Source organism: Struthio camelus, chromosome 15, assembly GCF_040807025.1.
Source record: "Struthio camelus isolate bStrCam1 chromosome 15, bStrCam1.hap1, whole genome shotgun sequence".
NCBI lineage: Eukaryota > Metazoa > Chordata > Aves > Struthioniformes > Struthionidae > Struthio > Struthio camelus.
The window spans coordinates 16690622-16715120 of NC_090956.1; the positions used below are offsets into that span (position 1 = coordinate 16690622).

The 24499-nt window shown below is 41.7% G+C and overlaps 1 protein-coding gene across 15 annotated transcripts in view; it reads right to left on the reverse strand.

Moving 5' to 3' along the window:
* The window catches only part of RBFOX1 (RNA binding fox-1 homolog 1), a 1498714-nt gene that overhangs the window by 1069099 nt on the left and 405116 nt on the right, over positions 1-24499 (reverse strand). Inside the window, exon 1 of one of the 15 annotated variants that reach the window (XM_068909003.1) lies at positions 4505-4540. The exons of the other annotated variants lie outside the window; for them this stretch is intronic. Within the exon in view, the coding sequence (XP_068765104.1) occupies positions 4505-4525 (21 nt within the window). The 5' untranslated portion in view covers positions 4526-4540. Of the gene's footprint in view, positions 1-4504; positions 4541-24499 lie in introns of those variants that run through there. 15 annotated transcript variants of the gene reach the window in all.

The following is a 24499-nucleotide window of genomic DNA, read 5'->3' on the forward strand; positions in this document are numbered from 1 at the left end:
TTCAAAGCTGAGTCTCCTCAAGCTCACAAATCCTGCTCCAAACCATCTTCCCGAGACACCTATCTCTTTCCATCAAATATGCAATCAATGTGACTGTTCCAATCAAGGCCTCTCTAATGCCTTGCAATATAATTGAATAATCCTCTATTTTAATAATTTACCTTATAGAGCCTAAAATCATATTTATCTTTTACACAGCTATATCTGCTTGTTGCTTTATAGTCGTCTCATGGGCAATTATTATACCCAGATCTTTCTTCTTCGAGTTGTTGTCGGATAAATCCTTGTTCAGCAGTTGAAATTCTCGTTAGTCCCTAGAAGTATGACCTTTTATTTGGTATTACTAACATTAATTCACTTCTTTTATCCAGGAAGAGACGGATGGTCTAGCAGATCGGAATAATATTCCAGGCTCTTCTGTATTAGCAATTCCTCCTAGCTTTACGTTTTTATCAGATTTCATTAGCACACTTTTAAGCCAAGCATACTAAAGAAAAATTATCAAATGAAATACCAGATACAGAGATACCAACAGAGTTATGTTACGGAAATACTGCACCTGGCCTAGCTACATAACTGAGAAAGCTGTACTTTATTTAGGCTGGGCCTAACAGTATGAACATATCCCGAGATATTTCTGAAAACTCTGTAAAACGATTCTCATATCAGAAGGACTATGATCTATAACAGTATACTCATCGCTATATAACGGGAGACAGAGATGGAGTGTTTCTATTTAAAATAATGACATTCCTCAAGCTAATGTTTAATTAATAATGGTAAAACACATTAATTCAATATTATAGGTCAAATAACACACATGAAATTAATGAGCTGACTGTTGTTAAGACTGTGAAGAGCTGTGGATTATCTAAAACTTAAACAAAAAACTTTATTAAAACTTATCTTACTGCAGAGAATTACCATTCTATTTGTATGACTGATCCCTTTTGGTTTTTGTTTTCTTCCAGTTCCTGAAACGTATAGTTTCTAGACTACCAGCTGTATCTCCTGTCACGTTTGAAAGAACAAGACACAAGAGTAGTATGCTGTGCATGGCTGCTAAAGAACAACAACTCGGGAGACATCCTTTACTGTAGGCTTTTGCAAAACATATCCGTATCTCTCAGTGTGACTGCTCAATTACCTGGAAAGATATTGCCAGATATCCTGCTCCCCAAACAGAATACCCACCAAGACATCTACCCAAAGCACCTGAACAGGAAAAGGCTTTATGCATCCCTACCCAGGGCAATCCCTGATTCAAGAAGTGCTTTAATTATGCCTTGAATAGCAATGGTTACCTGAATTCTAGCCTAACTGGGAGATACAATCCCAAAGTCTCATTACAATTTATAATATTACTAATGCTTATAACGTGAGTGTTCATTCAATTTAGCACCTGGATAATACCAAAGACTAGCTGGAACAGATCTTTCAATTTTTTGGCAGCTATGGGCTTGGATTATTACACTTTTAACCATCTTCCTTTATCTAAAATAACATTGTGAAGTTTCTCCCTCCTCTCTTCCCCCCCTCCCCCCACCGGCCTTTCCCCCCTCTTTCTCCTTGGTTTCTAGCATGGTCTTGCTAATTGTTACAGGTTGGTATGGGAGGCGAACAAGTCATGGGGAGGAGAAGAGAGAGAGAATGGGAGTGTAGACAGCGTGGATCTACAGGCACAACTAGTAGATCTTACTTTATAAGGCTGGGAGCTTCCTGTGTAGCTTGTCACAACTGCAATAGCTGATGGTTCTCACCTATGATTTGTATTAAGTATAACATTCTTTCAGCCTCTCTTGCTGTGTCCCTGACTTTTTACTTACTAGTTAAGAACACAGCAATTTCATCAAGAGAAATCACAGCTTAGGTGAGGAACTCCTGTCCTTCTCAAACGACAAACCCTCTGAGACACTAAAAACCCAGTCTTAAGTTGCTCTCCCAGGGAAGCTGCAATTTCCACGTTTTGTGCTAGAAGCTATACATGAGTGACATAAAACACCCTTAAAATGGCTTTTTTTGTTGCTGCTCGTGACAGTTGCACTCACTTCAGAACTTCCCATTCGCCATACAGGAAATCCCATGAATATTGAGGAAAACGTAGATATAGTGATAACACTGCAAATATGTTAAACAGTATTTTTAAATGCCTTTATCCTTTTTAGCATTTAAAAAGGACTTATCTTGGGATGCCTGACCAAGGGTGCATGCACAGTTCCTATTCTCCAGCATTACCTAAAGGATACAATCTGCCATTCTGAAACTGTAACCTAATCACTGCTATATGTCAGATACCTCAAGTCAATGCCTCACCACAGAGAAATGAATGGGAAGCTCCTTGAAAGAAAGCTCCTGAAACGTGAAACCGGAAGGCTCATTTAATGTCATTCTTGTATGAAATATGTATGAAATACCTTGCTAAAAAAGAAGGAGAAGAAAAGTAGAAAAGAAAGCAGAAAAAAATTTAAAGGGACATGTAATACTCCAGGACTCCGAAATATCACTTGCCTGTAAGTCAGTAACCTTTTCACGGAACAAAAATCCGTCCTACCTGATCAAAACCACGTGAAGCACTTTTTCTTTGTTACTGACTTCTAGAGAAAATGTGTTCTTTTTAGTTCTTGCAGCTTCTCACCTGAATGCTGCATTTAAGAAAGCACAGTTTTCGCCTCTTAATTTCTTTTCACCTTCCTAGTTTGCATGGAATGGGACAGGAGCAACTTCAGTCCTACTCCAGGAAAGAAAATGCATGCCCTTGCATGGAAGCCCTTGACTGCGTGTTCCTATGTTTAGCTAACATCGTTTATAACTCACATAAGGCACTGCACATGCACTGCACTTCAAAAACACTAACTGAAAGGTCCTTCAGTTCAGTGAGCGCCTTCTCTGTGCCCAACTATAAACATTTTCATCTATTTCCAGTAAAGGATTTAAGAAAATGCTGCAAATAAATATTTACAACAAGCTTAAGAGAACTATCTCCCATCCTTCAGACTTTAGAAATCCTTTTGGAACATTAGTCAAAGAGGATTTTGACGATGAAGAAAAAAAACACCCAGAAAAAAAAGTTAACAAGACTGGAATTGGCAATGACAAGATAATAGCTGGAATTGCTTTTATGTCTTTTCTCCCATCACCGATGTTAGCAAAGTGACCTGAGAGCCGTTTCCTTCAACAGACAGATGACAGATGTTCTTGAAAGTAATTTTATTGGAATACAGCTTTTGATGAATGTGAGCTACAGCTCACCTTTTTGGGGGGCTGTTAAAAGACAAGAAACATGAGTGATGCCACAAAGTATGACTTTAAAGTATGAACACGTGGAGCAGTGGAAGTGGAACATATGGCTAAACAGGCAGGTCATGTCTCATTAAAACTCTGCCCTGAAAGGCAGGAAAGTCAGAAACAGTGAGTTGCGACTCAAAGTTCTATGTCTTTTTAGAGACAGAGTTTCATTACTTAGAGAAGCAAAAATACCTGAGCAATAAACAATTTGGGAACAGACTGTGTCACTCTTTCTCCTTGTTAACTGGTACCCTCACTGCTGGAGTAGCCCTGGAACTACCGCAGCAGACACCCTTGCAAGATAACTAAGATTTGCACTGCAGAGGAGATCAAGGGCAGACATTTGACAAGGTTGTATGAATAGCTTGGGTATTTATCTGAACAAACGTGAAATACTACTTTTAAGGTTTGTCTCACCGAGGCTAGGAAGGTTTAAAAATCATCATCTGATAATCGCTGGGCTGCAGCCTTTTATTAATTTGTGAATTCACCCGCAGGTTGTGACAGATATGTAAGATTTATTGCCCACAGGTTTCTCCCTTGTTCAGCTGCTCCCTTGGAGCAGTCCCTTGTGTGGCTCCTCAAGGTTCAGAACATATTTCCGACTGTGATTCACAGTCATTTCATCCTTGCTCTTGAACAGCATTTGAGTGGTTGGAGCTATTTTGTGACAGGTGGATGGAGAAACCAGCCTTATGCTGAGCTTTCCTCACCGTTTCTGCGCTCCACGACACGTGCAGTTACCTGAACGTCACCGCTTCATTGTGATAAGCGATAGCAGTGCGAGAGGAAAAAAAAACCAGACTGACTCCTTTACTAATATTGTAACGTAAATGTCTGGCAATTTAATTCAGTATTGCTAAAATTAAAAAGTAAGCAAAAATATATTGCAATACTTTACTTCCTAAAGCACTATGCCTATGAAACATGAAGCTAATGCAGCTAGCCAAATTTAGTGAAGTAATCCCGATGAAAACAGGCATATATCTTAATTATCTTTTTAACACATTTAAATATTTCCTTCATCAAAAGTGTACAAAAATATGTGGGCAAAAGATGTCCCCTTCTTGCTAAGTCAGTCATGATTCATTAGTTTTCATTTATCTCCTTCATGTTTTCTAAAAGTGATGATGCACAGCATAATAAAGGTAAGCTTTACATCCAAATTCCTTAGGCTACCAAAAAAGCCTAAACCTCTGGTTACAAATCTGATCCTTACCAGCTGCCAGGGGCTGAGCATCAGCAGCGGAGACTCGATCCGAAGAGGTTAACTCCTGCAGGTTTGTCTTTTATCCACGTCCTTGCCATTACATTAACCAACGACAGAAAAAGAGAGCTGCTAATCACTAAAGCTATTTAACAACAGTTTTCCTTTTTTCCCCCCCTCTTCCATGGGGACAAAACTTTGAACGAAAACTGTTCCAATTCCAGACCTGGATCTATTTAACGGCCTGAGAAGACTCCAAGATGTCTTTTTAAAGCCACTCCTTCCTTCACGATGAGAAGAAAGCAGGCCAAACTGACAGTCTGTGGGAATGAGAAATTTTTGTGCAGCCTCAAGTGGACCAGGACACTGAAAATAAACATATTTTGAAAAGCTGAACCTTAATCTTAAAAAGTCATTTGTAAATTAAGCAAGCTAGTTAAACACCTACGTACATACGCGCATGCCGAACTGGCCAGCACTGTTAAAGCCTGACAGGCAAACCCAGACAGATTTTTCTAGCATGGAATTAAATTCAGGCACAGCTTCAGCCAAGGCAGAGACTCACACAGCTAAGAACGAGTCACCAGCCTTCCCCTGCGGATGCCTAGAGGCGTTTTGGGGACCTGGGCGGCCCGCTGGCGCCGGCTGCCTGGGGGGCCTGCCCGGGGCCCGCCGCAGCGGCTCCCACCGGGCTCAGGGTGGAGGGGGCCGCGGGTGGGTGGGCAGACGGGCGGACGCCGCCCTGCCAGGCCAGAGCAGGGCGGCACAGCCGGGCCCAGTGACGGCCCCGCGCCCAGCAGAGCCGGCTGGGGACGGGCCAGGTGCCCCGCAGCACAGCCCACGCCGCCGGGGTGGGCCCAGAGCAGTGACGGGGCCGGGGAGGCTGCTCAGGGCCCGCTCGAGCCCTCAGGGTCACCCCGCAGCGGCCTGTTGGGCTCTGCAGCCAGCCAGCCGGTGCCCAGGCCGTCCTTCAGGCCACAAGCTCACAGACGTTTCGTGGTATCGTACACCAGCCCACCTGCTGAGGCAGCTGTCCCACCCTCCCCCTGCCCTTAGCCATTTACCCATCACTCCACGCTCTCTCCTCCCTCCTTGTCCCCAAGCGGTTCCTCTGCTCGAGCAAGTGCTTCTGTGGACATACCATAAACGGGACCGGGAACCCACCTGAATTAAAACCGCCCCTGTCCCAGCCCCACCGACAGCGCGGGGGTGGCACAAGCCGGCCCGCAGTCGCTCCCGACGCCACACTCAAGAAGTTCCCTGAAGATGCGGCGGAGCCACCTCCCTGCATCTTCCTCCCCCCTAAAGGTAATAGTCTATCTACGACTGTCACACACGAGTGCCCATTAAAAATCCAATATGTTGAAGACACACACGCCTGGAATATGCTGAATGGATAACAGGTGAAATCAAGACTCAAGTTTCATAGATATGTATCTTTAATTAAAGTTTGCTCATTTTACTTGCTCCTACGGAAAACGGCATTAGATTATTCCATATTTATGGAAACCCAGTAAGTATATGGGCAATCATTTTAGTAACCAGTGAAAAATATGTGTTCCTTCAACTACTTTGTAATAGTATTTATGATGCTCAGTTAATATTGGATAAGTGTTTACGATCTTTCGACTAAATTCACTATATAAATCAGCACGTGAAAGACATGGAGTAGTTATGGGTAATCCACCTCATGCACGAAGTCTTTTTTCATTTCTAATATGTTTTATTACTTCTGTAGGGTAATCTCACTAAACTCTGCAAAATAAATGAATGGAAAACAAGCCTCCAAACATTTGCTTTTATCTTTTTTTTTTACATATACCATATTCTTCATGAAATATGCTGCATATTTGAGTGCCTATTGCAAACAATTTAGAAAAAGATGTGCTTTTTTCTTTGAAATTTGAACTGAACTAGTAAACTGCAATTACAGAGAAACCTGCACTGGACAGAACTTGCAAAATTGTTCCTTTTTAACGGTGGGCATAAATCCCACTATTCCTGCAGGTAATGAGAGCATATGGCAGCTCATTGACCATAAAAGGTATGAAGTTTTTGTTATCAGTAAAGATGTTTTTATCTTCAATTAGCTGTCCCTTTGAAACTAAATCTAATTTTTTGTACTTTCAGCAAAATATCTATATACACCAACGCACTAGAACCTTAGATAATCTTTGCAATTCCCATAATTTAACCCACACCAGGACTTCCTACTTTTTAGATGGCAGAAGTTTATGAAAAATACAAAGCACGACTGCAATAAGCTGTATCTACAATTTTGGGAAAACAATACGTTCTTAAGCAAACTGTGGAGCCGCTGGAGCTTTTACATGGGTTCTGGGGGAAATTACACTGATGCTCTCTGCTTGCTTTCTTAACTTAGCAAGAAGAAAATTAACTAGATTGTAAACACAGACACAAAGGGGTCTGGCAAATTTTTCACACATCAACTATCTTGTTATGTTATACAGTACTCAGGTGAGAGAAGAATACAAAAAGCCACCTTTGAAACATTTCTTTTAGAAGCTCTGCTAAGCAGCACTGTTAGTGCTATTCATTTCACCTATGAGCAATAAACTCAAATTTTTTGGAATGTCCACATTATGCCAGGATAATATAAAAATAGATGATGAAGCCAAAAAGGAGACAGATTTAGATCCAATGTCCTGCAATAGCTGCCATAATTGCGTTGCTAGCTCATTATATAAAGTCAGTCCCTTGAGCCTACCATGTCCCAGTTAAGCGACAGTAATAGAAAGCAGCTGCACGAGGACATTAGGTCAGCAGAATCATTAGCCCCTAAAATTGCATCACTATCACTCCTCTTTGACAGCAAGGCTTTCACACATCATCAGGCTCCTAAACAGGAGGTCAAACATGATGACGAGCTTAACCCAGTAACTCCATTAACACTGAACTGTGGCTCAGAGCTCCAAGGAAGTCCCCATCTCTGGAAACTTTCAGGAGTTTAATGAATTTCAATAGCCTCCCTGTGCCCTCACCTCCTCTGCCTCCATGGTTGCTCTGGAAACCAGGTAGCAAGCAAAGCTGATTAGCAGAATGCCAGCGCACAAAGGACAACTATTAGCTGTACTGAAAATTACCTCTTGTTTCCTTGAGGTTTGCACCACCGTCTCTCCAGAATAACCTAACCAACGAGAGCAGCCCCCATTTAGAAAACAGAAGCTGTGTGCAAACACCCGAGCAGCAACAATCCCAAGAATCGTAAGCCAAGACAGGCAGGCCATCAATGAAAACGATGACAGTTAAACCAGCAAATGACATGAATGCTCTTTTTATACTATGTAATACAGTCCCCAAAGTTGTCTCTTAGTGAAAATACTGAGGCTCTTTGTCTCAGTTTTTACTGGCAAGGTCTGCTCTCGGACCTCCCACATCACTATGTCTAGCAGCGGAGCCCACGGGAGACGAAGACTGCGTGAAGCCACTTCTGGGCACATGAAGGACAAGATGATGAGAAGGAACAGCCAGAACAGATTCACCTCAGGCAAACCATGCTGAACCAATCAGACTGCCTTCAATGGCAAAATCACCAGCCCTCTGGACACTAAGAGGGCAGTGAATATTACTTGGCTTTAGCAAAGCTTTTGACATCATCTCCCATAGCATCCCTGGAGCCAAACTGGTGAGAGGCGGTCTGGAAAAGGGAGCTCAGAGAGGCTTGGCCATACCCATGCTTGGGGATTTTCAGAGTTCAGTTGGGCAAGGCCCTGAGCAACGTGACCCTACTTCGAAGTTAGCACGTAGAGATTCCTTCCAAAGTAAATGATTTTATGAATACCATCTCCTTACTGAGAACACTGGTTATGAGTTAATGCTTTTAAGCAAATAGTTTGAAAGATGTTTGTCAATTTTAGGGACAATAAAAGGAAGCAGCACAAAATACTTAGGCCAGATTCTCAAATTAGCGCAGCTGCACTGTAACCCACGTAGCTTCACGAGTTTCTGCTAGTTGAAGAACTGGCCTAATATGTATATATATGCCCAAAATTCCAAGGGGACACGTTGCCTCTTGCATAATTCATAGAGTTGCGCCTAGAGTCAAAGAAATGAAGTGCAGAAATGAAGACAAAGTTCTTTGTCAATGTGTGTATGTATTCTGATTAAATACAAAGCCTGTGAACCCAGTCAAGGTCTTCTAAAGTCTATATACTCATTTCCAGCTTTTACGGGGGTGAATAAAAGTGTCCCCAGCGTGCCAAACATTTTTACAGTACTTAAGTAAAGCAAGGGCCCTGCCTTTGTGGTCTTGATGAATTTCAGTCAGGAAAGCAACAACTCTTCTATCAATGTCAAAGACTAAATAAGTTTGACTATATGCTGATGTTCTTCAAATTGTTTCTACTAGCAATAGTTCTGGATGGTTTGTTTTACGGAAAAATTAATGATGATACACCAAGGTCATTGTACCTCTGCTGTAGTGAACAGATGTTAACATATTAGTGCCACATTCCAGTGTTGTACTAAACCAGAGCTACTTGTGGCTGTCATTGCATGAGGTGAGGCAGAGCCAAAGAAAAAAGCCCAGTCTAACAAATTCCGTCTAAAATGTAAATGTTTAAAGAAAAGAGCTATTGCCCCTTCAAAAACCATTACTCCATATCATCCTCTTCCAAACACACCACTCAGCTTATTTAAATCAACCTCAACCGAGCAAAACGATACAATCCTTTTTCTTCTCAGCAGTATCGACCATCTTCAATGCCATTTATAGGCCGTCTATATATTCCTGACATTCACAGCTTCAGTATATATCTATACTTAAGCATATCGCTCCCTTACACAGAAGTAAAAATAGTTAAGTATTTTTCCATCTTCTGCTGGGAGGATTCAGAGCTAGTCATGGTTAACCATGGCTCTGTTACTCTGGCATGAGATTATTGTGGCGTGCCTCGTAGAGGAGTAAGAGGTTAATACCTCCTGAGACTACAGCTCGTCCAGAGCGCAGTAGCTTGCTGATTAGGAGAGAGAAGGAATGGTACTGCTTGATGCATACGGTGAAAGCGCCTAGCCTAAAGGAAAGACATGAATGTTAAACTAAAATAAACACATTCCTCTTAATAATCTCATAGCAACAAGACTTTCGACAGCACATTAAACGAAGGGCTGGCGATACATCGGGATGATGAAAGCAGTGAGGTACCGCGCCAGGATAAAGCAATATACAGTATGCATGGCCCTTTGCTTCAGAGGGGTTTTTAAGACTTTCAGTTAATATTAGTTAAGTTTTAATTACTTTAAGACCTTTCTTTCAACTAATTTTACTCCATTTGGGGGATATTACTAGAAAATAACAGTAAATTATTTAGAAGGCCTCTCTACAGAGAATGTTGAGTGCCATATGTCAGGAAATTCAAAATTTCCAGTCGTATTTTCGTAAGAAGTTAGATATTTAAAAAGACAGTCACTGTAGCTGGGCATTAGATGGCAACTGCTCTATCATTCCAGCCCCAAACAGGCAGCTTTGCAACAGAACAGCTTGAAAGTCCATTTAAAGCACGACGGGGCTGTAAAGAGCTCTCAGCCAAGGCATTTTCTAACAGAAATTCTCATCCATTTGTAAGTTCAAGCGGTTATTTATTGAATAATAAATATATAAATAAATATAACATACCAAATAAATAGCTAGATCACTCTATACCTCAAACCTGTATGTTAAAGGCAGTTAAAATTCTTTCCTCTGAATTTCTCGTCGTTGGTATGTTTGTACCTGTCTCTCAGTTGTCCATGCAAAGCCCTTAGGCTTTTTTCTCTGTGAACTGTGACAGTCAATAGAGTTGAAATGTCACCCAAAAAGGCTCCTTCAGAGGAGTAATAGCATCAGAGGTGGTATATGAGCTAGCTCTGCAACCTCCTCCATCACTTCAAACACAGCCCTCTGACCATTATCTAGAGACCGCTGACATGACGGCATTATTAAAATCTTTCAAACTCACGCACATTAGAATAGCCTTAATCGCTGGAGTAAGAGACTATAGTAAGAGATACTTATCTCTTTCCTAGGACAAAAAGAAAATAGTACAACAAATTATGTAAAATGCTATAAATATAAGCACCACTAAGAACCTTCATTACAGAGCAAAAAATTGGCAATATGCAACATCTACTCTTTTCCTTGTGTGCTGACTCTCAGACTTTAAAGGTAGGGTTAGAAAGCAGGATACCCTGTATACAATATTTGGTAAATTTCAGAATGTAAATAAAGTAATACAATAAAAGCATTTGATTCTGGTAGTTTACTTAAACTGTAAAAAAGGAAAATCAGGCAGAGATTCTTTAGGGTTGTTCTATGCTTGTACAAATCTCAGCACCTAAATAGGCAAGGGAGGATAGGATGGGGTCAAGTTCATGTTTAGGACTCCTAAGAAGTAGCACAACATAAACGCAAGTTTTTGAAGGTTTGAACAAGCAAATTGCTTGTGAGCAGGACAGCATCAGGCTCAATTTTCCAGCTTGCTAAATCAATTTTGCACTGTGTAAAGGGACACAAAATGACCTATAGCTAACAGGCTGCTAGTTGTCACTCACACTAACCATTGCCATTTGCACTACCCCAAAGGTTTGCTTCGCTGTGGCTGAACACTTAGTGCGTAAGGTCCATCTTACAAACACTCTGCCCTGTAAGCAATTTATATCTGAGGAAATACTAATTATAAAAGGAGGTTTAGGGAGGCCTAAAACCCTGAAACTTTAACTGGACGAGAGAATCATTTCCTGTCATCTTGTCTTTTTGTGGTGTGAAACACAACGCAATTCATTTCAGGACGACTGCATTTCACTGTAAGCTTAAGAAATTACCCATTTTGCTTAAAGGGGATGCCAATAGCATCCGAAGTAGATAAGATGGTGTTTCAATGTCAGTTCTGATTTATCGTAAATCTGAAAACAGCATTCAGCATGACTGCCTAATCCCTTCGCAGCCTTTCTTTTCAGTTTTATGATTTACAGTGAATTAAATATAAAAACAAGAAAACTGAAAGGCTTGGGGCTTTGCTTCCTCAAAACACATTCAGCTACATAAACAAAAAGGTAAGGACTTACTGTAAAGGAACATGTTTAAGAGGCCTTTTTTGGTCCCTTTCTCCTTTATTTCTCTGTTAGTACTAGTACCAGGGTCGCATGCTTATACATTTTATAACGGCTTGCAGCCCTCCTTTTTCTCCTCCAGTTTCCTTGTGTTTCTTTGCCTTTTAAAGTACTACCAATTCTCACTTGGCAGGACTTCACACCCACTTTCCGCAGGTCTAAATGGCTAGAAAAAGGGGAAAGATAGATTATATACAGAAAGAAAAAAAATGAATAACTTTTCAGATCTCAAAGAGAAGTTTGAAAAAATATATTCAGTAATTTCAAAGCTGTGAGTTTGGTGCCAAGTATAAAAATCTTGCCAGTTCTACTACTTTTTGTGCTAGCAGTTCTTGATAAGGACGCAGTAGGAAAATAATAGTGACTTTAATTATTTGAAAAATAAAAGGAGCTGAAAGACAGCCACAACGTACTATTTTTAAAATCTCTTTCTCTTAAAACTAACTTTAAAAATACATTTCTGACTTACACTTCATACTAGTGATACCATCAGCTGAGCATCTATAACTCAAAAAACGCAGGGATAACTCAGAGCCTCTCTCTAAGGAAACCTGGGCTTTTTTTAAGCTGGAAAAAAAAGCAAGTGAGTTAGGTTTACAAATTTAACAGCCCAATAGTTTCAGATATTATTCTCTCCCTAACACAGCAATCCAAACAGTGAAAGTACCTGTGCTAAAAGCAACAGGGGGACTGAACGCTCCAGCCCTCGGGAAGCAGGGAATCGGACACACCAGAGTCCCTCCTCCCTCGCTAACGGCAGCTGCTGCACACAGCGTATGCAGTCTCGTCACCTCCCTTTCTCTCTCTCTTCCTGAATCTCTAGGAGCCATGCAAAAAAGGCAGCGAAAACCTGCTGCGGAAATGGCTTTGTCTTTTGGAACGTTCCCAGTTTCTAAAATGAATTCAGAAACGAATCAGCTTTTGTTTCAGCTCTCTGCTCCAGGTTTTACCACTCGCTTCTGCTGAGAGAGCCTGGACACTGCATTTTGCAGCTGAACGTTTCCAGGCAGCTTCAGAAAGCCGTTCTGAACGCAACTAGCCTCTATTTTATCCTTTCCAGGCTATTCAGAAGTCCGTGTCGTAGCATTTTAACGATAACGTACCTCCCAAACACCTTCATTAGAACCTCCAACCGTTTTCAGCAGCTCTAATCCTAAAGCCAGGCCTCGCTCAGAAGCCCCGGCAGACTGGGACAGCAGCGTTCGGCTGCCCCCAGTTCTGTGGCGTCCTCTCCATTTTTGTGAGACGGGGACAATTACTCTGGTCTTTGCAAGGCACTTGCTCTCCGGTGTAAACAACAGCCTCCTAGACTAACGGACGCTTTTCGTGTCCTTGTTTAAGCCATCTTGACCTGGGTGCTGGTCTCAATCCAGTTACGATTCCTTCAAAGCAGATGCAAGTTCTCCTGCTGGCAGCTGAGCTCTGAGCCACCCTTCGAGGTGTTTAGACCAAAGGGCCATTACAGGCCTCAGTCAGGTCAGGACAGTAACCCAGCAAAAACCCAGGCTCTCTAGAGACACGTCACGTCAGCGCAAAACAAACGTCAGCTCGCCTTCGCCCAAGGAGAGTTCAATGCAAATCAAGCAGTCTTTAAAAAAAAAAAAAAGTTAATGTAAACTACCTTTTTTAAGTAAAAGGGAACCAAAAATTTCACTGAAGCAACAGCGTGCGCCGAGCTACAGCCAGGCCGAGCCCTGAACCACCAGGAGCAAGTCCTTGCGCATGTGGCAAGTGCGGTGCCCCTGCTCCCTCGAAAAACCTGCACGTGCTCACTGCTGCCTCACCTGGCACCAGTTTTTTTTCCCCCTCTAATTTAATTTTTAGGGAGGTAACCGGTTTAAACGATGGTAACGTCATCAGGTGATGCTTTAGGAATAAACATAAAAACCAAAACAAACGCTGTGCACCAAAGCTAACACGTCTGAGGTCACCAGCCTCAATGGCGGCGGCCCGGCGCGGCAGGAACGCCTCTACCGCAGCCGTTACTAAGACGCAAACGGTACGAGAGCTCCATCTTTCACTTCTGTTCTTCTGAATAACCATCACCGTTATTTTGCAGCCTAATAAAATGAGGCTGTCCCCTGTGATTCGACCCGAGGCCGTCACCCCTGCAGCGCTGGGGCTGCCCGTTTCCGTTGATTCGCTCAGGCATCCCCACAGCCGCCAAGCCGAGCGCAGGCAGGCGGCGCGCTCTCCCAAGGGGGCCGCCGGGCTCACAGTCCCCTACCGAGGCAAGGGCGGTGGCGTTGCAGAACCGATCCCCTAGACAAATCCTATAGCACGAAACGGCACTCGGAGATATTTTTGGTTTTGGCATATTTCAGTTACTGACGGCCTTCTTACACTGCGCCTGTTTTAAAAGGACTCCTCTCTGTATACCAATGTTCCCTTCAGTCCATATCGTTAATTTTTTATTTCTCAATCAAGAATTCATGGAGGTTAACGTGACATTGGTGCGCGCGGCCTCGCGGCTCAGCAACGTGAATAATGCATGTGACTCCAGAAACGCCAACCAACCCCTTCTTGTTTTGGGAAACTTCAACTGTGGCTGCCTGTGCTCATCTACTGCGAAACACATGGGCTTCTTGCTGCACTGCAGCAAATCCCGCAACTTTCGAGAAAATGAAGCGTGCCATTGAAACAACCGTGGTTTTGGTAGTTCCAGGCCACAGGTGCTGAATGCAACTATTTTTTTCTCTCTTTGAAAAAACAAAACTGCACAAATTTTCTGAAGCTCTGGTTTAACACATAGTTCATGCATTTCATACCACATCTCAATGAACAACACATTTTTCTTTTATATTTCTCCTACAATGTGTGTCCTTTATTTAAAAATCTTACAGGGAACATCTATTACTGAGGGGCTATTTGTGCTCCCCATATCTCCATTTAACCTCAATTATTCTAATCTCTATTCTTTGCTTTTGCAATGGAAAGTATTTTTTACATTTTCAACACAACATTTTTACTAGATTTCCACTAACTAATTCTCTCTGAACATTTCAGCACTGCAAAATAAAACACTTCTGCATGAAAATGAATTATATTTTCTCCATTTCCTTATGAATTTGCAATCTGAGCTCATCTGTGCCACACATTCTTTATGGATAATGAGCAAGCCATCTTCACTCAGCTGTCACCGTCGAAGTGAAATGTTTACAGTGTGTGCTTTGGAAATTCTGGCAGCTCAGGCTCTAAGAAGATTTTTATTTATGGCAATAAGCATTGCCCTAAATTTCTCTTACACATGAGCAGAAAGAGTGATTTGAAAAATCTTTGACCTTTCTTCCCCCCCTATTGTTGTTTTAAGATACGTTCGTTTAGCTGCATCATGCTGATGGTATGTTTCATGTGATGTGACCAAGACTGTCGGTCACCTTAATGTCTTGTAGAACTTGCTGGAAAACTGAAAACATCTCATAATTAATGGAGAGAAAAATATCTTCATTTATAAGGCTTATGAGCAAAATACTCATTATATAATTTTTAAATGTATTTTTCCAACAGACTTTTTCTGCAAAATTTTGTGGATACACTATTGAGAAAAAGAAACTCTCATGAGCCTCCTGCCAGTTCTGAGCACCTAAATTTCAGTGGAACTTCAGTAACTTGACTACAGAGATTTCTCTTTAGTTACCTCTCTGAAGCTCTCCTTTAACAAAACATAAAAATACATCTATTGTAAAGATTATTTTAAGGTTTGATTTATGTGCCCAAGTCTAGTCCCTGTTTCAGCTGATAAGCTTTACCAAGCCAGGTCCTAAAAAAAAAATTGCTTTTATTCTTCATTCTTGGAAAACCTTACATAGTTTGAATAAATCTTTGAAATGTGACCAAAAGAATCTAACACAAGATTGTCTTTCATTGAAGTCGTAACGTATGATTCACGTGGATCCTGTGCGAAGGTTATTGCTGTCAAGTCTGGAACTTGTGTTTTAAGAGAAGACATAAAAGAGGGACAGATTCTTCTCACTAGAAAGGGGGGAAAATACACGTAAACAGACTCCTGCAGATCTCGTCTTCATGCTCTTCAATTAACTTGAGCATATTTTAACCTACTGGGATGATTTTCCATAATCACATTTGGAAACATACTTATTAAAATGCTCTTTAATTAAAGGGATTAGATCATTTGGGCCTATTCTAAAGAAAAGATAGTGACTCAGCGTGATAATTCAAATATTTGCAGTGCCTTTTGGGGTCCTAATTCAGAAAATTCTGGCTTGATTCTCAAAGACCTTTGGATTTCTTTTGTTACTCAACAGTATCCTTGTGTGCACATACCAGTCTTAGCAACCTACATACATTAAAAGTGATATTTGCTTCTTAAATTAATATCTGATTAATAGGTAAAATTATTACCGATTTAACTCTTGTTTTTCTGCAAACAAAATTTTGCAGTCCAACACATTGCTATACATAAAATTGGTCAGAAGTTTTCTTCCCCATAATTACTAATTCTAAATGAATTTCTAAAAAGATATTTAAGACTAGTTTTCCAGTATATTATTGCTCTAAAGTGACTGTTGGAACTAATTTTTTTTGTGGTAGAATAACAGACAAGACCCAGCAAATTTTGCCATTGTAATTATGTCAGTAGAGTGACTTTTTGGCATTTCTACAGTGCTGTGGTTGTTAGTTCCTCCAGAAAACTGGAAAAAGATCTTTTGTTGCTAATAAAACAGCAGTACTGCATGCGGAACAGCTAGCCTAACAAAAGGAGATGGCCCACCTTTACCACTATAGGCTCACTTGGCATAACTGAGCTCTACATTCATACCCTTAGTGACTACATGGCTGACTCCAGTTCCAGCTTTCTACCAGGACAGTTTGCTGAACTAGCGAAGCCTGCCCTAACCTGTATCACAGTCCCAATCTAAAGTCAAGTCATATTAGACTAATAAGAGCACTGACCACTTGATCTGTGAGTAGCATTTTTCATATTTTCTCTGTCATAACATAGTAGTTAAGAGTAGTAAAGGAAATAATTTAAAGCTGTTTCTTGTCAATAAGCAGCCCCACAGCCTCTTAAAATCTTCACTCTAACTTGCTCTCTTAAGTGAACCTCATCTAGCTGTAGTGGTAATTTTGCCTACGCAGGCTCTCAGTTCCCGGAGTCCCTCTAGCATCATCGGTTTTGTTTGCTTTTCTTCCTTGACGCATTGTACAGTAAGTGGGAAAGTGCTTTCCGAAAACCGGCATCGGAGGGCAAAGGGAGGAGGAAAGGACGCTCCCTGCTCTGTCACATCCTCCCAGCTTCGGAAGGTGAAGTATAAAGCACTAATGTGCAGCAAGGGAGAAAAGAAGGGTGTGGGTACGGGTAGGTGGGTGTAGTAGAAAATGACGCATAGTATTTCTTTTTGTAACTTAATGCCCCCTCTGCCTGTTGAGAAACACAACTTAGAGTAATTGCAGCAACAGCCAGGAGACAAATTATTATAATAGACTCTGGTACAAAAGCGTTAGATCTTCAGACACGCTGCTAAGGACCCTGACCGTTCCGGCAAAACCGAGCAGAGCAAGCCGCTGGCAGGAGCTCCAGTAAAACGCAAAAGGTCATACAAGGGAATCAGTTACTGTCTCTAGGGTTAGCCTTTGATGCTCGTGTTCTCCATTGGAAAATAAGAGAGCACTGGATGTGAGCATGTCTTGGATCATATGCAGAGAAACTAATATATCCATTTTTTCCGCACAAATGTGTGCAAAATAAAAGAAAAAATATGCAATAGAAAGCATGCATTCCGGCTCTAACTGGAGTTTGGAGCGCACGAGTCAGACTCAGCCCTGCGCAGCAAGGCCAGCAGCCGCCCGCCTCGTGCCTGGCGGGAGAGCCACCCACTTCGCCCTCGAAACGCAGCCGCTCACCGGAGTCTGGAGCCTCCAGACCCCTGCGCTGCCGCAGAGGAGCGCCCAGCGCCGCTGGGGTGCGAGCGACCATCAGGACCCAAGTCACAAATGCAAGAGGTCTGACGGAACACCTGGGAGACTTTTGAAACAAGAATCACATCTTCCATTTAGAGAAACAACACTTTACATTCAAACCATGAGAGAGGTGTAACCCCCCCCCCCCGGCTCACAGTACAAGATGTGAGTGAGGCTTTCGCTTGCTTCCTTTCAGGTGGCTGGGAATTTGCTAGAGATAAGTGTGGAAGAAATAATTTCTAGAAGAAACTGATTCATTCTGAGGTCTAGCTGCACTTAGAGCATAATACAAATTCTAACTTTTTAATTAAAAAAAAAAAAAGCACATCCCTCCTACCCGGGAGGAGATTTAAAAGGTGCACTTCCTAGAACGTTATCACACAGTGAAATGAATGTTTACAACTGTGTACGCTGCAGAAAACCTATCGTTAGAGAAATATTTCACTTTTTTTGCACATTTGTTTTTCTGAGGAAACAGAAATGAAAGGAATTAAAGCATTCTCCTCCATTTTCTCACTGCAAAGGGTGCTAGGGCAGCCTGAGGATCGCAGAGGAAGAGGAAAATGCACATTATGGATTTTCTGGTATTCTTGCTTGTGAGGAGGCACATTCAATTTCTCCTCTCCAGGAGGGGCTCATCGATAGCTATGTTCGCGCAGTGGGAAAGCGAGACGCTTGTTTCTTTCCGAGGGCAGTCCAGCGCGCTCCCCCCGGCACGCTGCGCACCGCTGCGGGCGCTCGGGAAGGAGCCTCACGATGCCGGAAGACGGCAATTCCCCACGTGGCCAAGTGCGGAAGGAAAAGCAAAGAACAGAAAGCTCTTCTCGTTTTCCAGATATCATCACGTCTACCCGAATAATGCTGCTAAGAGACATAATCAGTTCCCAGCGTTCATGGAAATAAAGAAGTGAATTTGGAATAATGAGATGCCATTAAAAGAAACTATACTAAGGCTGACTATCAGAAAAGTTTCTAATTAGGACAGTGACTTAAGCAACCGGTGTGGATGTAGATTTTTAAGCAGCAGCTGATCAATGGCATATTACTTTATCTTGAAATAACTGCTGAAATCCAACCCCTAACATTGTTTCTTCAAACATTATCCGAAGTAAAGCTGCAGAACAATCCAAGTCCCAACTCGTGCCCTCCCCGAAAAGGCCTCCGTTTGATCTCCACAATGTGTGCGCTTGCCTCTGCCATTAAATCCAGTTTATTTCACAGATCTCGTTTAGGGAATAATCAGGCAGATTATCGTAGCAGAACTGAAGAACCAGAGACAACCAGCTGTGGGGGAGTTGGAGGCAAAACGGAGTTAACGCAGGCGTGCCACTCTTAGACTCGTTCCTGTGACCACGTAACAGCAGCATTAAGGAATTCTGTACCCATATAACTATTCTTGTATGATGACGGAAATCAGCTACAGCAATTCAGCAAAGCAGCTCACTGGAAATAACACATCTCCTTGACTAACTTGGGGAACTGGAGGAGGAAACGGAGAGCTTTTTCCATTCTCGGCCTTCTTTCAGCTTTCCTCTAACACTGTCAGAGCACCTTCGTTCTGCCTGTGAAGTTCACACCGTCTCCAGCTCTCACGCCTGCGTGTCGACGAGCTGCCACCCTGCTGCTGCGAGGCCTCGGCACCAGAGCCCAGCAAAGTTCAAGGGCAGCGACAGGAAAGCTTGACCCCAACAGGCATGCGACCCCATGCTGCACCTGTCTTAAGAAACACCATCTCTCCTGTGGCCCTCTGCGTACGTGTTTCACCGTATGGCATTGCCTGCGGGTCCTGGAGAGCATGTCCGTAGCCCTTGCCCCATGCTCTGGCCCCCCGAGAGCTGCTGCCCGCCTGATGGGCTCCTGGCTTTGCACCGAGCAGAGCTGTCAGGCCAGTGTGCTTAGGTTAGCAACGCACACAGGCTGAAAATGGTACGTTGGGAACAGCGTTGCCTTAAGGGAAAGTGGTATCTATCAGTCAGACAGACAACTGAGGCTGGTAACAGCTTCAGCAGTCCAATTCTAATCTTCTTCCCTGCTTCTCTGAGACCTCACTTTGGCCAATTTATTTCCTTTTGTGCATTTGCTTTCCATGAACTGTCTAGTAAACAAGGTTAATAGGCATAAGCATTCAAGGAAATTATACATTTTAGGAGCTGCTGGCTGTCTGCCACTTCTCTTATTCTGGCCAAGGTGGCCTTTGTTAGTATTTTTCTGATTTTCCAGTTACCTGTCTATAATTTAATGGTGACACCAGAGAAAAATTTTCAGGCATCAGTAAGGAAAATTACCTCCATCATCTTCGTCATACACTTGATGTCATTGCTTCACGAGTAACTGTGAACAACGCTCAGTACAACATAATTCAGCACATGCCAATTCTTAATTCAAGAAGAATAAGAAATAGTGTAGCATTGAAACATTCAGCAACTCTTATCTGATAAAGCTGAATATGAAGGTCATTCTCAACCAGAAGTAAATAACATTCAGCTTTTGGAAATCAGTGTAGGTGACTGGGAAAGAAATGAACCATTTAAGATGGGGGGAAATGGGCTAGACAGAAGATGTTTCAAACCATAATCAAAAATTAATTAGAAAAAGGAACAAGCCAAAGGACAAACATCTGTGATACAAGGCTGTGAAGAGATAAACAAATCCTATGTATGACATTTAATTTGAGTTAGGACCAGAATCCTGCTGGGCTACATTTGGAGTAGTCTGTAAACACTTTGGGAAAACAGAAAAAAACTAATGTTGACTTCAGTGTGAATGGTGCCAGCCTCAACAATTAAAAGATTAAAAATCCAAACCAAAAGATCCAGAAAATACCACATTTCAGTAAAACACCATCAATTGTTTGAGGATAATAATAAATAAAGGGAAACAACTGCAGTGGTGAACATACCAGGAGCTATTCAGAAATCATGACTGCAGCACGCAGACAAACCAATAGATACACTCCACTCCTCCGCTTCTGTTTCCGAAGTATCACGGAAATGGGACAGAGCAGACAGGCTGACCTACCCCGAGCAAGACAGATCACCCGTGTGAGCCACTGCCCCAGGTTCTCTGTATTTCTCTGTCATGGAGAAATGGACACAGCGTGCTGGCACTGAGATCTGCCGAACAACACCAAAGGGGGGACCGCGCTCATGGCTAGTGGGCCTGAAGCTCCTCCACTGCCTTGCCAGGGCCATAGGCTGATGCTCGCCCCGAGGGGCACCTCCGTTCCCCTGTGGGCCCCCAGCACCCAAGGGGAGCTAAAAAACTCGCAGGGGGGAGAGGAAGCGTGGGTACGGGAGGTGGGGGCTCCCCAGAGCTGCACCTGGGCTCTGCATAGGCATCCAAAGCCAGGAGGTGCTTCTCAGGACCTCTCCCTGCTCTCTCTGCCCCTCAGGAGCAAAGTTGAATACAGCTGTGGGTAAACAGTAAATTTGCAGTGGAGAAAGAGAGAGATTCAAGACTCCCCTAATACGCTTATCAGCCTGTTCTGTTCCTATTTTTCTTAGCAGCAAGATGAGGTGCTTGTCTAGCCATGGTCAGCCCGTGGTACCCCAAGGGGAACCAAGGCAAACCACCCTTACGTTGAACCTGCTGCTGGGACAACGTGCTTCACTAACATCACGAAGGTGGGTAAACAACTCATAACGCCATTATTTTAGTCTACGGACATTATAAAGACAAGAAGTAGCAAGCTGCAGAGAAACATCGGTATTTTCCTGAGTTAGTTACTGAAACAACTTTCTAGACTTTTTTGTGATTAATTCTTCACCTGAAGTTTGAGCAGCACGAGCTCTGAAATGTGCTCTCAGTTAAATGTATAAATCAGTTATATGACACTGTTTCACCATAAAATAACATCACTATTATAGTCTGTACAGATAATCACAAAGTCAGAATTCACTTTCTGCAAATACACGGAAATATCTATTTAAATCTTGCAGCCAGCATACTCGCTGAACACCAGTAACCTCATCGGCCAGCATATTTGCAGAAAACAAATAGAAAACGGGTATAAACAAACTCAGACCAAATTAATTTGAAATTTAAAACAAATACTAATTTAGAAGGGGGGGACACCTATTTTTCATATTTGGCCAACGGTAACTGCAATTCCCCGCCAGCCAAACAGGAGAGTTAGGCAGAAGACAAAAAGATCCAGCAGCACATTGTACATGAGCGAGTTCCTTGTTTAATATAAATATTACGGTTCTTATAGTAATGTAGATCGAATTAACGATGCAATGTTAATACAATACAACAAATCCTAATACAGAACAATATAGCAATTTGTTATTGCTGTTATAGTAAACATGTCATTAATTCCTAATCAAATTTTGTTGATATTAGAATTCAGGCATAATTTAATTTCTAAATTCAGTAATTTAGCAACAACTCTCAGTACAAGAATTTGTTCTGAATTGGAACAAAACAGGTTTCTGGGTATAAAGTAAATACTCTTTTCAGCACCTTGCAAAGCTAAACTGTTCTCATCATCTACACTAAGATTTTCTTGGGGTTTCACAGTATGCATAAAAGCATACATAGCTTTGGGTTCAAACTGGCTGTCCTTTCAACTGCATTTCACTTTCACAAATTTATAATTTGCTAACGTTATCACTAAACCTAAAATGAGTTAAATTAAACACAAAGGAATGAAAAACAGGGAACATGACTGGCCCAGGATGTTTGGTTTGGAGCTGGCCAAGAGCACTCGGGGAAGGAAAGCCACCGTGTGTTTAATAGAGTTGCTACTTTTTATAAGGTAGCTCACAGAACGGCAAGCAACCCTGTCCAAGGAGCATAGCTAGCACTCGACTGAAAGTACGCACCACGTTTATGTTACAGAAAACATACTCTTTATTTCTGGAAACAATGGAGGAAACAAGGGAGAAGTCCTTGCTGAGCACAGTAAACAGTTTCCTCTGTGGGAAAAGCATATACTTTTATCAGCTTACATGTTAAAATATAGAAAAACTGCTGACCCTACAGAATTGTCAGATTAAATGAACTCTAATGAATTCGTGTATTTTACTCAACTGTGACTTTAAGAAAACACCTCAATTTTATTTTTATTTTAACCTTTAATTAAAGCTTAAGGCATTTTGAGAACCAAATGCTAAAATTTGGATGAACCTTCCTTATTACAAGAAGGAGAATCTCCAATAATTAGCTCTCTCCCTAAATGCTTTTTGGCTCTCATTACAAACAAAGTGCTACGCTAATATACCTTGTGTTGCAAATGTCTCACGATTCCTGCTAATCGAGCTAAATCCAATTCTCAGCAAATAAACTCTCAATGCAGTTAATGGAAAATAAGGAACAGAGCTATTTTGTCTGAGAATGGGTCATTACCACAAGTTCCTAATTACGAGCATCTTAATGCATAACGTAAAGCACAGCTCTTAAGAACTAAAGCTGTAGCAAGATCAAAGATACCTTGTGTCCTTGAAATCTTTTTATATATATACATTTGAATATACGTAAAGAGAGATCAACACAGACAAAAAGAGCAAACCTGCAAAATACAAAGACTCATTCACTTATGCACACTTCAAAACGTTTAATAACAGCTAATGCAGTTTACGCGACTGCAGAGAAAGAACAAAACCAATTTTGGCTCAGGACACATTCTGAAACCAATTCTAATTTCCCTCCTCCTCTCGCCTCTTGATAGAGGATGCTTCACACCTACCAGTTAATGAAGGATTATTACTTTCCTCCAGAGTAAGTTGCAAATATAACCAAGGTTAAAGCAGAGGACATTCACCCTGAATTAGTTTATCTGATGCCATCAAACATGAACACAGGTGATTGATGACATATTGCTATTGCTGCACCAAGCATTTATCAATACTAAACTGTGAATTATTTTCTGTATCAGTTCTCTTATTGTCATGTGATGGTATATTTTATTTGATTTACTTAACTGAAAAATGTATAGAGAAGAGCACTGGAAACATCAGAACGCATAATAAATCACAGTAACTAGATTATAAAATACAGGATCTGGTATTACTTGTCAGTCATAGTTTTGCCGCTTTGAATGACTTCGTAACACTTGCACGTTTTATCTCAGATTTAAGAATCAATCTGCAAGAATGGATATTGCGGTTAATGCCCCAGCACTGGACCACCTTAAAGGACTGCACAGCTGACCACTTAAAATGCTTTCGGGATCGAAACAGTCTCTTTCACAAAATAAAAAATTTATATGTAAAACTTTCAGATTTTCTGAAAATATTTTGCATATTCTTATTTTTCAGGAAAATTATTATACAGACTTTTAGTAAGATGAATATTTTATGTTCTGGCTAACTCAGGGTATAAAGAATTTATATAAAATTGTATCCCACAGAACTGTAACGCTTTAAGGTGCTACATTTGCAAAACTGCTGAAAGTTGTTGTTAGATTCATACCGCCTCTTCTCATTCTCATTATTACCAATAAAACATACGTCTGGCTTCCCTTATCCCCCTGACAGCATGGATCCTGTAAAAACTAAGCTCTTCTTATTTCTTTAACTCTGTAGTTGTCCTCTCCCTGAAGGACACACAGGCTCAGAGAGGGAATTAAGCCTCCTTGAAAGAAAATTAGTTCCTCTTTGGAAACCCGTGGCACGGCGCAGAAGGCTCTGGAGAACCCCTTTTCACACCGATCCCGTCCTGGCCCCTTTGAAACAAAAATGATTATTATGAGCTTGCAAATAGCAGCTAAGAAACAGCTCCTTCTCCATTCCCCCCACTTTTGCCCACCTTTACCAAAAAAAAAAAAAAAAAAAAAAAAAAAGGTAGGACTAAGTCCTGTTAAAGGTAGGACTAAGCATAGGTCCTGTTATAGCTAGTAAAGGAAGAGGTTTCTCCTAGTGAGTAGCACATATTTAAGATTCAGTCAGGGCAATGAGCATTTACGTGAAGCACTTGCACAAAGAAAAATGGAACTGGGGTAGAGACAGCATCGTCCTGGGCAGATCAGGAAGGATG